Below are 12,609 nucleotides of genomic sequence, written 5' to 3' on the forward strand. Positions count from 1 at the left end.
TTCAAAAAAATAAAATCCCGCCCACGTGACCGTGATGCGGCCGTAAGAAGAGTTGTTTTGAGTGATCGAAAAACACGTTTCTTTCATTGGTTTCTTGTAATATCGCCTTGGAAAGTAAGTATCTAGTTAAAGTATTAAACTTGTCTCATTTTATTGCAATTAGTAGAATGCATTGAACAAAAATGTACACGTGCTCTTCGTTGTAGTTGGCTTGGCGTGGAATTYGGTCCAGCGTGGATGAAAGGATGCACGTTTGAAGACTGAACTGCGCCTCACCCAAACACAATGAATCAAGGTAGCAATGAGATTTGAGTTGAATGRATTTGCTTATAGTTATAACATGTTATCTGTATGTATTTTCATTATTTGCTGAACTAGCTAGCTGACAATACACATTATTTACGGTCAGGTGTGAACTATGTAGAGCTGTGCTTTAGGGTAAATCTATTTCAAGTCAATCACTGACAGCACCCCTTTTGATTTTAACTAAACATGTCATTTTCCCCATTGTTTAAGTGCTCAGTGACTTTTGACCTGAATGGCAAAACATTTTAGAAATGTGCTCAAAGTTGACCTATTTTGCATACCATTTGACTTTTTCCACATTTTGTTATGTTACAGCCAGTAATAAAATTGATTAAATTGTTCTCAATCTACACACAATACCCCATAATGATGAAGCAAAAACCTGTTTAGACACTATTGCAAATTATAATAGAAAACTGATCACTTTTACATAAGTATTCAGACCCTTACTCAGTACTTTGTTGAAGCACCTTTGGCAGCAAGTCTTCTTGGGTGACGCTATAAGCTTGGCATACCTGTATTTGGGGAGTTTCTCACATTCTTCTCTGCAAAGCCTCAAGCTCTGTTGATTGGGGAGTGTCGCTACACAGCTATTTTCAGGTCTCTCCAGAGATGTTCAATAAGAATCACTCCTGCATTGTCTTGGCTGTGTGCTTAGGGTCGTTGTCCTGTGGAAGGTGAACCGTCTCCTCAGTCTGAGGTTCTGTGCGCTCTAGCAGGTTATCATCAAGGCTCCCTCTGTACTTTGTGCCGTTCATCTTTCCCTCAATACCAACTAGTCTCCCAGTCCCTGCTGCTGAAAAACATCCCCACAGCATGATGCTGCCACCACCATGCTTCAGACGCTTGGCTWTCAGGCTAAAGAGTTCAATCTTGATTTTTTTCAGACCAGAGAGTCCTTTAGGTGCCTTTTGACAAACTCCAAGCGTGCTGTTATGTGCCTTTTACTGAGTGACTTCCATCTGTCCACTCTACCATAAAGGCCTGATTGGTGGAGTGCTGCAGAGATGGTTGTCCTTCTGGAAGGTGCTCCCATCTCCAGAGGAACTCCAGAGCTTGTTCAGAGTGACCATCGGGTTCTTGGTCACCTCCCTTCTCCCCCAATTGCTCAGTTTGGCCGGGCGGCCAGCTCTAGGAAGAGTCTTGGTGGTTCCAAACTTCTTCAATTTAAGAATGGAGGCCACTGTGGCCTTAGGAACCTTCAATGCTGCAGAAATGTTTTTGTACCCTTCCACCAGATCTGTGTCTCGGCGCTCTACAGACAATTCCTTCAACCTCATGGCTTGGTTGTTGCTCTGACATGCGCTATTTACTGTGGAACCTTATATAGACAGGTGTGTGCCTTTCCAAATCATGTCCAATCAATTGAATTTAACACAGGTGGACTCCAATCAAGTTGTAGAAACATCTCAAGGATGATCAATGGAAACAGGATGCACCTGAGATCAATTTCAAGTGTCATAGTAAAGGGTCTGAATACTTATGTAAATAAGGTATTTCTGTTTATTTTMAATATAGTTACAAAAATGTCTAAACCTGTTCTTCGCTTTGGCATTATGGGGTATTGTGTGTAGATTGACGGATTTTTTKAATTTAAATACATTTTAGAATAAGGCTGTAATGTAACAAAATGTGTAAAAAGTGAAGGGGGTCTGAATACTTTCTGAATGCCCTGTATACCTTCATCACTGGGGGTGGGGGGGAAAACGGTTGATATTGATATCACTTAAAAGTTTACAAACAGGGTTGTCAAACTATTGTATAATTGCTTAAATATTTATTTAATAATAACTGCCATTTAACCTTAAACATCAACTATCAAAAAACATGTTAACTTTGATTTGTCATATTCACATGTTGTAGCTTAGACCCTTTTTTACATCTGAGGTTGTCTTGTAACTGCCATCGGTTGAGACACAACATGCTCTTGAATACAGGGTGGGTGTCATGTTTTGGCTGATAAATGTACTAATAAGTTGACATTTCAACTTACAAATGGTACCACAAAGATGGTTGGAAGTCRACACATAGAATGTTGATTTGAATGGGAATATCTGTTTTAAATTCTACTCTTAATCTTTCATAGGAAACCTATTGAAATATAGATAATAGAATAGACATGACCATTTCAAGGTTCTACACAGGATTTTTATTAAGAATATATGCATTGTAATTTCAGAAAATGTCCAAAATATCTGCAGTAAAAGTGGAATGGTGTGTTTCACAGAATTACTTACCCTCTAGTGTTGGGATTGGCTATGATATTCGCTCATTGGTTCCTCCTTCCTGAATGGCATCTGATTTCAAAATGGGAAAGCTGTTTTGACTTTTACCACTTGACCTGATTAACACAGCTACAATGTAGAAATCACTGTKATTTCCTGATTGCTAAAATTCTACACTGTTCGCTCAGTTTCAGAAAACAAGCACTGAATAGTGTAGGGAATCGGTGTACCATCTAAATCGCTGTGTATTATATTTTTAATAGCAACATTTTTTCTTTACAGCTGTTCGAAGCTGGTGGACCAAAACCGAAAGTAAGGGGCTCGATTGCAATTCTCCGCCATGTTACAGAGAAATGGGATGCGGTGGAGGAAATTTGTTTTGAATGCAGCCAAGTGCTGTTGCAAATCACCTAGCTTCCACATAGGTGCTAAACCTGTAATTTCACCCCTATCAGTTGACATTTGAATGTGGGTGGATCGGCAGGTAGGCTAGTGGTTAGAGCGTTTGGCCAGTAACTGAAAGGTTGCGGGATCGAATCCCCGAGCTGACAAGGTAAAAATGTTGTTCTGTCCCTAAGCAAGGCAGTTAACCCACTGTTTCCCAGGCGCAGAAGATGTGGATGTCGATTATGGCAGCCCCCCCGCACCTCTGATTCAGAGGGGTTGGGTTAAATGCAGAAGGCATTCACTTGTACAACTGACTAGGTGATAATAATCAGAAGTTCACATTTCAATGGCGTAGCAGCTAAATTCCAGTGGTCTGAAGGATAGGTCCATGCTATGAATTATTTATATGATTGAAATGACACCCACCCTGTATTCAAAAGCATGTGTCTCAACCGAAGCTTGCAACCCTATTTGTAAGCTTTTTAAATGATATCAAACTCAACCGTTTATCGTTTCCAGTGATGAAGACATGGATGTCTCATGGTATGGTGGGGTATGCAAAATGGGTCAACTTTGAGCACCTTTATCTCTGGAATGTCTTGGAATTCAGTTACAAAAAGTAACTTTCTGACAACTTCTTCCATGGGCAAACATGTATGCAAAGTTGTATTTTTTTCTCAACGAGGATCTGTCAAAAAGTGACTGAACTCAAATGGATTTGGCCCTGGCAACATGGTTTCTGTCCTGAACTAACTACTCTCRAGTCTACTCCTGTGTTCATACGTTCTCACTGTTCTGCTTGTGCTTTCAGATTCCTGGCTGAGCTGTGAGAAGACTGCCGTTCTCCAGGGAGGCTTTCTGTTGGCCAACAGGCTATGCCAGCCWGCGTCACTCAGTGCCCTGCAGAAGGAGGACTGGAYGAAGGTTGGCCACCCAATTCTACAGGCTGTCAGAGAAATCTGTGGGCAGGAGCGAGGTAGCTGTCTGAGCAGTGTCCGCTGGAAGAAGAAAATCATCTGRGTCTTATGGAGCAAATTACTGGGGKGGGAGKGCGAKGAYGACATGGAAATCGGCTGGAGGGAGAATCCATTCTTCTCTCTGCAGAACAGTCTACCTGACATTAACCGAACAGTGATGTTTGAGCTGGTCAAGTTGAAAGGCTTCTCTCAGATCTACGCCCAGCTGCTMRTMTGRCTSCCATCGMCKKACCTGAGTMCWGAGCTAGAGYAGCTAGTTCAACACGTTACCCGAAACAGCACTGAGGAGGARGTCCGCGTCCTGCTGGAGGTGTGGTGGGAGCTGTGGAAGGGCAGGGGGGGAAGGCAAGAGGAGGACGACCTKGATAAGGTCTTTACTAACCYGTGGACCKGCCTCACCAACACCACRGGCCTRTCACCTCAGGCTGCCAAGAGATTCAAGTCAGACCCAGATACCCCAACATCACCACCATCCACCACTGATGTGCTGTCCATTCTTTTTCATGCTCTGGAGGAGATGAAAGAGCATCTGAGCACCTCTGACCTTTGCTACCGTGCCCTATCCAACTGCCTCGACTCCCTGTACACCTCYCATCTGATAGACCAAGCTATCATCCTCCCAGCTGAGGTGCAACTTCAGAGCCTGACCAGTYCYGTGARTGTCAGAAAGAGGCATGCTGGGATAGAMAAGTTTGATCTGGTCCAGGTGATAAGCGAGGCCCACAGTGACCTGAAGGCAGCCCACACACCCTCCCAGTTTAAACCCTGTGGAATGACACTAATGCAAGCCCTGCAGACTGTCTCACAGCTCACTCAGGCCTGGGAGAAGAGAGGGCTGCTGGAGATGACAGACAGCGGTGACCCCGGTGTCTTGGCACTCCGTCTTAAAAGCTGTCTGGCCAGAGTGCTCGAGTCCCTAGAGGAACGGTCCATGTCTGAGACCATGGATGAGGYTGAGCGCCAGACACTGAACAATGTGCAAAGCACTTTTAGAGGCTTGTTAGGCTCACTGTCCTTCCCCGACACAGAGCGCAACGCTGGGGAAATGGCCCACATTGCCGTAGCCATCATTAACCACCGCTTGGAGGGCTTCCAAGATTTCACTATGCTATTTGCCACTGAACTGAGCTGGTCCCTGAGCATGGAGGAGTGGATCAGCTGTCTGGAGAGAAACAAAACCGCATTCCAGCAAAAGGACATTGTCATGAAATTAGTCTCCACTCTCATTGCAAAGTGCCAAATAGATACTGAAGAAGTAGAGCACTGCAGAAAGCTGAAGGACATTATTGTGAACATTTTCGCAGAGCTCCCCTTAGCTGAGAAAAACACAACGTTAGCGGAAATGCTAACCTTTTCCAAGAAGGGTCTCCAGGGCTCTCTGCCCCTGGCTGTGACGGAGGGCTTTAGTGAGGAGCTCAACATGGCGTTCAACTGCATCATCCAGGGGGGAGCGGCACAGAACAACCTCAGCTTGGCCGTGGCCGCCATAGCCCGCGTGGCCTTTCAGAACCCCGAGGCCACCCTGCGRCGGTGCTGCCATCTAGCGGTGGTGAACCATGGGGCCCACAGCCTCCTCTCCAAGATACTCCAGCAGCTCTCAGGGCTGAGGGGCGGTGCTCCCGGTTGCACAGAGGGGACGGGGAGCTTACTGTGCAGCTGTCTTCAAGATACTGCCATGACTAAACTGTCCTCGGCTAAGGAGGAGGACCAGTTCCTGCACTTCCTGGTTGCACTGATGCAGCCGAGCATTTCCAAGAGCGGACAGAGTTTCCTGCACCCTGAAGAGGTTGTGTGTACCTTCGTCCTGCCTCACCTCTCCCCCTCTGGCTCTAGCACCTGCAGCCTGGAGCTGTGCCTGCGTTTGCTCCACTCTGCATTTTCTCTGGATTTCCAGGATGRATCTCCACACTGGGTCATGAACTGCTCCCCGTTCCCCCTCCTCTGCGTCCTCTGCCAGCTTCTGAACGAGGGCTGCAGGTGCTGGGAGCTTCCTGCAGAGGGCGCACCACGTCACTTATCCATGGAGTCCAAGGTGCTGCTCGTCACTGTGCTGACTGCATTGGGCAAGGTGGTGGGACGGGAGGTGGCCTCAGCCCCCAACACCTGGTCCAGAGCCCTCTTCTGGCTCTACAATAAAGTGGAGGCCCTGGACTGGACTGTTCGCTTCCATCTGAAGGTAGTGTGGGGGGATCACTTCAAAAACGAGGTGCCATTCTCACTGTTGGCTGTGTGCGAGCTGCCGGAGCAGAAGTGGTCTGGCCTAAAGTTGGCCCAGTATGGGCAGGGCACAGGGCTGCTGGCGTGGATGGAGTGCTGCGCAGTCTCTGACGAGATTCAGGACACCATGCTGACCTCCCTGGCTCTGGACCAGCACCGGCCCGACGACGTCAACATGTTCAGCAAAGGCCTGCTGGTGGCCGTGACGCAGACCCTACCCTGGTGCACCATCACCGAGTGGGGCAGGCTGCTGAGAGCCATGCGAGAGTTGCTCCGCTCAGGCCGTCTCCACGTGCCTTACTCTCTGGAGTACGTGGACTTTCTCCCCCTGCTGGACCTGCGGGCCTTCTCCTGCGAGCTGCGTCTGTCCGTGCTACTGCTGCGTGTCCTCCAGCTGCTCTGTGGCTCCAGCTGCAAAGACTGGCTGCCTGGCCAGGGCTGGGCCCACGTGGGGCGGCTGTACGCCAGCGCCATGAGAGAGGTCATAGACTCCCTGAGGGGAAAGCTGTCACAGTCTTCCTCCAACAAAGACCCAAAAGAGAGGGCAGCTACCACCACCGCCAGCCAGGGGGTGCTGTTTGTACTGAGCCAGCTCTTCTGCCATGTGCAGCACATTCAGGTGATGATGCCCGGCGGTCAGTGCGAGTCCCTGTTCCTGTGTGCACTGGAGATCCTGACCCACTACGAGGCAGTGCTGGCCGCACACCCCAGCAGCTCCCACCTGGAGACCGAGAACACTCGCCACTTCTTCACCACCATCACAGACAACCTGGACAGCGCCGAGATGAAGGCTGTGTTGCATCAGAAAATTGCTCAGCTGTCGTCAACAGGTTGATGCACATTTAAGACAGCGCTTGAATGAGGGTTTATTGTTCCCAGCCTCAATGTTCGGACCCAAAATGTACTTTTGAATAAAACTGACAAATTGCATGTCTTTCAATGGTTTATTAAGCAAAACAAACTTTGACCATCCACACTAGGACACAAGACAGGGTTACAACTTGACCAAAAAGCTTGGGCTGTCAGTGCTAAACCTATTACATTTGTCTGTCAAATCTATTTTCTAGTGCAACATTTCACATACTTAATTATTTTAGGTAACTATGAAAAATAAATTTGGGGATTAGAAGTCATCCTGACTAGTCATGTATGGTGTCACTCTTTCAGGTAGAAAACAATTATTCAAAAATCACTAAATATTTATTGCACAAACTACATAGTACAGATGGTGTCTGACCCCTGAGATTTTTTTTAAAATACCAGTAATTTTGTATTCATAGGCAGTTGCATGTCCTAAATTCCACAGACCGTTCCTTTAGAGGCAAGGATTGAAATAACTCATGGCATTGAAGACCTGAGGGCAAAGGAAGCATAATTGACATGTTGCTAACCACAGAATTAGATGGCACCTCTAATCTGTCTTTGAGCCATCTTTGTGAGCAGGTTGACCCATTGACCCAGTCTGACGCAGGTAGAGGCGATAGGCCTTGCGACACAGCAGCACAAACCAGTAGATCTGAGGTGCCAGTATGGATAGGTTGGCTAAGTTGCACTTGAGCTGTAGATGGAAAGGCACTTTGTGGAAGGGAATGGTGTACTGCTGACCATACACCCAGTACATGTAGGGGAAGAGCAGGATACGGCAGGTGAAGAAACTCAGCAGAACCATCACACCGTTGACTCTGTGAAGCCATGAGTCCTCTAGTCCCAACTAGAGAGGAAAATATATGGATTGTTTAATGATTGTACACCGAGTTATAGTACAATTCATACTATGCTCAGACTTCCTAAAGCGCAACAAAAGGGGTTTATGAATCTGGGAGTAGCCTTACCTGGATCAGAACCTTTCCTAATGAGACAAACGGAGTGCTGAATTCTGCCATGAAGAAACAGCCAATGAAGAAGTCTCCACCTAGACCGGTCCTGAGGAACTGGGGGGGAACAGCATGATATGAGTATTAAAAACTAACTCATTGAGCACAGCCAGGTTGAGGATGACACTGCCAATTCTCAATAACAAAAATTTCAACTGCCGATGTAACACATCAGACCTAAAGTTACTGTACAGTAATTGTGCTCTGTCCTCACCAGAGTGATGGGCATAAAAACCATGAGGAGGACCATGTGATGAACCACCATGAGGGGATGCCGGAGGAGGAACTGCTTAATGGTAAGGAGGGAGTGCTTTCTGTACTCCTCGTGCCCTTTGACCTTTTGACTGTGGTAGTTACTCAGATACATGGCGTAGATATCAAAGGCCATGTAAGGAGCACCAAACCACACAAATTCATTGGTCAGTCTGTGCCTAAAGAAGATGGTGACATACCAGTACATTAGGCTCATGATGAAAGTAAGCACTTACACTGGATTTTGTGTGTTAAACCTGATGATTTAACCAGTGAAACAAATAGAAATGTGGCCTTCTCCTTTATCACTGAATCCTCTTCCTACACCCAATGAAACTGGAGGGTAGAGTAAAATATAAATAGGGCTGTGTTTTGGTTAATCATGTCACATGACCTGGAATTAAACATTTAATAAAAAATAAAAAAAGAAGGTCCCAAACAGTCATTCTGATGCCCATGTAAACTAACATTTAGTGACTAAAATAAAATCACCCATAATTTGTTTTGGATAGAAATGCTAAAAATTAGAAATTATATTTTTTTCCTCTCATGGCTAACTACCAGGAAGTTTGAAAAGACAGGCTGAGTGGGCGAGAAACTTATATTCATGAGCCCGACGTTGAGTGACAGCTCTTTGAAACGCCCATGTCAAGCAACTTGAATGTAGTGCTGCAGTAAAATCATCAAGCAAATTTGGTGATACACAAAGCAACTCAAACACTGACATTGTATCAATTTGTTTTTGCTATACATCTTCAATTTCTCTTGTGAGGCGGTTCACAACAACACTGACAGGTGTGTTGACTTGACAACTGCGTCCCGAGTTTTGAACGACCCTCRCCCGCTCCCTTTTTGTTCCATGCTGGCTGAAGACCTAGCTAGACAGTAACTAACTACAGACGAAAGGGGAAAATATAAATATCTTTGCCATAGATGATTAGGATAAACTTAATTATATTTGCGGAGACCGTACAGTCAAATTGACTGTTCATGACCTTACGCTTTTTCAAAACAGTTTCCTTTTTTACTATGAATAATTGAGGAACAGTTTCAGTCACGAAGGAACTGAAAACAGCCAAACCCTGCAGATAATGAGACCACAGTGTTAAAATTGGTGGTGGGGTGGGGTTGTGCTCAATTTAATCTCGAGAGGACTCTGGTGACGGGCTCTTGTTGTGCATGTCAGTCTTTTATCTATAAGTGTACTACGGCCTCTGCCCCAAAAACTATTGTTTTTAATGGCTCTGGTTGTAACAAAGAATCACTGGTTATATTTCCACTCAGTGATTGCGTAATCTCCTCTCTACACGTGATGATTGCTGTTTAAAAGGAAATTATTTAAACATGAATTCTTACCTGTCAGACATCACATCATTGGAGGCTGTAGCAATTATGAACCCAACAATAGTAGCCAGAGTGGCATAGATAGAGGACAGCAACCTTGTGGAGAGATGGAATACATGAGATGAGGCTATGCAAAGTGCGCACAATTGGTTTTTCATTGGTTTTAATATTAATTTAAAATAACAAACAAATTGTTTTATATTAATTTATTGGTGCCAGGTAACGGGTTATGTAGACAATATAGGGTACGTTATAGTGATTATATATTTCTAGATAGGCTTCATTTAGTGTATTTTAATAAATAAATTATTTTCAGATAAAGCATTTTTCCGGTTGCATATACGTTTTTATTTAGACCCTTTTTGGAAGTCCATCTGTCGCTCAGTGAAACGCCATTCTTTGGTAAGTAACGTTACCAAACGTATTTTGACATTATTAAGCTTGAAAAACGGGTTAATGGCAAGTTAAATTGCTCTTGGTTTTAAATGAGAATCGGCATCTTCAATGTCTCCTGTAAATCCAGTTTGCGGTTCAGTTCTGATAGATTTCTCCGGAGTTGTTTCGATAGAACTGGAAATCTGCTCACTGAAATACCTAGTGTCAGTTACTAGTTAAGTCATTCAATGACAAGAACTGGTTATGAATACGGAAATAGTCACAATAAGCCTACCTTTCGCTGACCACAAACACATCTGCATCATTCCAATTTTTGAAAGCGGATTCAAGCACTTTCCTGGATATGAAGAACAGTCCCGGGAAAAATAGAACGCCACAAGCTAACATATACATGATACACACGCATTAACCAGCTGCACGGTCTAAATACGAGGAAGCAGGAAGCGAACCGTACTTGTATGCGTTCACGCCGAAGATGCAAATTAATAGTAGCTGAGCCTTTTGACCTCAGGTACTTTTCAAATAATTTTGCGTCTGACTGGAAGTGTGCGGAAACCTTCAAAATAAAAGTCGACATTTCAAAACATTGCAATGTCGATTTCAAAATAAATTACAATTAATCAATGACCATTTATTTGTATTGTGCTTATAAGCAAATCCAACAAGAAATTTATGAAAACAATGAGAAATATTTATGAAAACAATGAAAAATATTGTATAAAAACATTTTTAAGACTGGTTTACAATTTAAAAAAAAGAACTGTGCAGAGATAAAAGCGAGGTTGGAAGTACTTATAAGTAGGGTCTTTACTAGCCATATTTTTTTTTTTAGGGTGAATGTCATCTAAATATCCAGCAGCACTTTGTACTCTGCCTATTCCATTGCCCAGAATGCAATACACCAGGGGTGTCAAACTCATTCCATGAGGGCCTAGTGTCTGCTGGATTTTAGTCTTTCCTTTCAATTAAGACCTAGACAACCAGGTGAGGGGAGTCCCTTACTAATCAGCGATCTTAATTAATCAATCAAGTACAAGGGAGGAGCGAAAACCCGCAGACACTTGTCCCTCCTTGGAATGAGTTTGACATGTGCAATACACAGTATATGGAAATAATTTGGTTAAAGATTTTTTTTAAACTATTATTTGTGCCAAGGTTAAAATGGGGTTGGAAGTACTCAGTAATGTCTGTAGAATCTATATGTGACCCGATTCAGGAAACTAGGCATATGTCGCAAGTCACYAATTCACAGGAGAACTGTTTGAACGTAAAAAAAAATATTTTTATCAAAATGTTTTTGGGGGGCAGAAATGCCTTCTCGGGCCTCCCGGGTGGCGCAGTGGTCTAAGGCACTGCATCGCAATGCTAGCTATGCCACCAGAGATTCTGGGTTCGAGCCCAGGCTCTGTCGCAGCCGGCCACGACCGGGAGGTCCATGGGGCGACGCACAATTGGCCCAACGTCGTCCAGATTAGGGAGGGTTTGGCCAGCAGGGATATCCTTGTCTCATCGCACACTAGCGACTCCTGTGGCAGACCAGGCGTAGTGCACGCTGACCAGGTCGCCAGGTGTACGGTGTTTCCTCCGACACATTGGTGCGGCTGGCTTCCGGGTTGAATGTAGTTGAATGTTGAATGTAGTGTCAAGAAGCAGTGCGGCTAGGTTGGGTTGTGTTTCGGAGGACGCATGGCTCTCGACCTTCGCCTCTCCCGAGTCCATACGGGAGTTGCAGCGATGAGACAGGACTGTAACTACTACCAATTGGATACKYCGAAATTGGGGAGAYAAAAAGGGGTAAAAAAATGTATTTAAAATAAGTGTAAAAAAAAGAAATGCCTTCTTGAACATGTGAACTTTCATATGCCTTAAAATCAAATTGTATGCCATCTGTAAATACGCATAAAATTGTTAAATTATGAGCCTAGTTGGTTTAGCCACAGAAAAAGTCAGCAACCTTCTCGCTAGACATGATTGGCTGAGATAATGAGTGGACTGCACATGCCGAGAGATGAGATTGGATTGGTCTAGCATCTTGTGTCTATAAAATGAGCTGCTCGTAATGTGTAGATAATCTTTTCTACTGCAGTTTTTTCTAAATATATAACATTAGCCATGGAGAACTGTAAATATGTTGCTACTTCTCTCAATAGCATTGCTGCCCTGAATTTATCAGGTGCAATCGACAAAGGTAAGTGGGGAAAAAGTTGTGATGAACCACTTTCTGGAGGACGATTGTGCCATGCTGACTGACTCTGAAAAGGAATCGGACGATGAGGAAATCCCTGATTTAGGTAAAAACATTTTCATTGAAGACATTGTAGAGTCTTCTGATGACAGTGATGGAGAAGAAATGGCGACAATCAACAGTGTTGTCACGGAAGAATGCATAGGGAGTCGAAAAGAGAACACAGAAGGCTGTTGTATAAAACATGTCTCCGGATTACATCTTCAAACTAAGGGCAACCATGGCATCGGTGACAGAGAGGGAGAAAGTTCTGATGATACTTATGGCATTGTACACTGTCAGTGTGAACCAAAGTTACTTGACACAAGTTGCTAAACAAGCTGTTCAAACTAAACGGAAACGACACAGGACGTGAAGCTTTCATCTATGTATATGCGTAAGAATCT

The 12,609-nt window shown here is 44.5% G+C and overlaps 2 protein-coding genes across 3 annotated transcripts; one reads left to right on the forward strand and one right to left on the reverse strand.

Annotated features, from left to right (window-relative positions):
• The first annotated feature begins 6 nt into the window (after positions 1 to 6).
• On the forward strand, positions 7 to 7,042 carry LOC111960504 (gem-associated protein 4-like). Its single transcript, XM_023982515.2, has 3 exons — positions 7 to 114; positions 207 to 295; positions 3,730 to 7,042. The coding sequence occupies exons 2-3, from the start codon at positions 286 to 288 to the stop codon at positions 6,945 to 6,947; spliced, it is 3,228 nt and encodes a 1,075-aa protein (XP_023838283.1). The 5' UTR covers positions 7 to 114; positions 207 to 285; the 3' UTR covers positions 6,948 to 7,042.
• On the reverse strand, positions 7,043 to 10,510 carry LOC111960506 (TLC domain-containing protein 3A). Of its 2 annotated transcripts, XM_023982518.2 has the most exons (5): positions 10,253 to 10,510; positions 9,595 to 9,678; positions 8,201 to 8,417; positions 7,945 to 8,043; positions 7,043 to 7,823 (listed from the first exon to the last, which is right to left on the reverse strand). In XM_023982518.2, the coding sequence occupies exons 1-5, from the start codon at positions 10,369 to 10,371 to the stop codon at positions 7,524 to 7,526; spliced, it is 819 nt and encodes a 272-aa protein (XP_023838286.1). In that variant the 5' UTR covers positions 10,372 to 10,510; the 3' UTR covers positions 7,043 to 7,523. The 2 variants fall into 2 exon arrangements, with proteins under 2 accessions (XP_023838286.1, XP_023838288.1); XM_023982520.2 differs by lacking the exon at positions 9,595 to 9,678 and having other exon boundaries at positions 10,253 to 10,489.
• Between the last annotated feature and the right edge of the window lie 2,099 nt (positions 10,511 to 12,609).

The sequence above is a fragment of the Salvelinus sp. IW2-2015 genome, linkage group LG4p (assembly GCF_002910315.2).
Source record: "Salvelinus sp. IW2-2015 linkage group LG4p, ASM291031v2, whole genome shotgun sequence".
In the NCBI taxonomy this organism is placed as follows: domain Eukaryota; kingdom Metazoa; phylum Chordata; class Actinopteri; order Salmoniformes; family Salmonidae; genus Salvelinus; species Salvelinus sp. IW2-2015.

Bases quoted from the DNA above. Each gene is read 5' to 3' on its own strand.
- LOC111960506 (XM_023982518.2), bottom strand. From the start codon at position 10,371: ATGTATATGTTAGCTTGTGGCGTTCTATTTTTCCCGGGACTGTTCTTC. The intron at 8,418-9,594 runs GTAAGAATTCAT...CATCTTCTTTAG, and splicing joins AATGATGTGATGTCTGACAG to GCACAGACTGACCAATGAAT. The intron at 8,044-8,200 runs GTGAGGACAGAG...GTTCCCCCCCAG, and splicing joins TTTTTATGCCCATCACTCTG to TTCCTCAGGACCGGTCTAGG.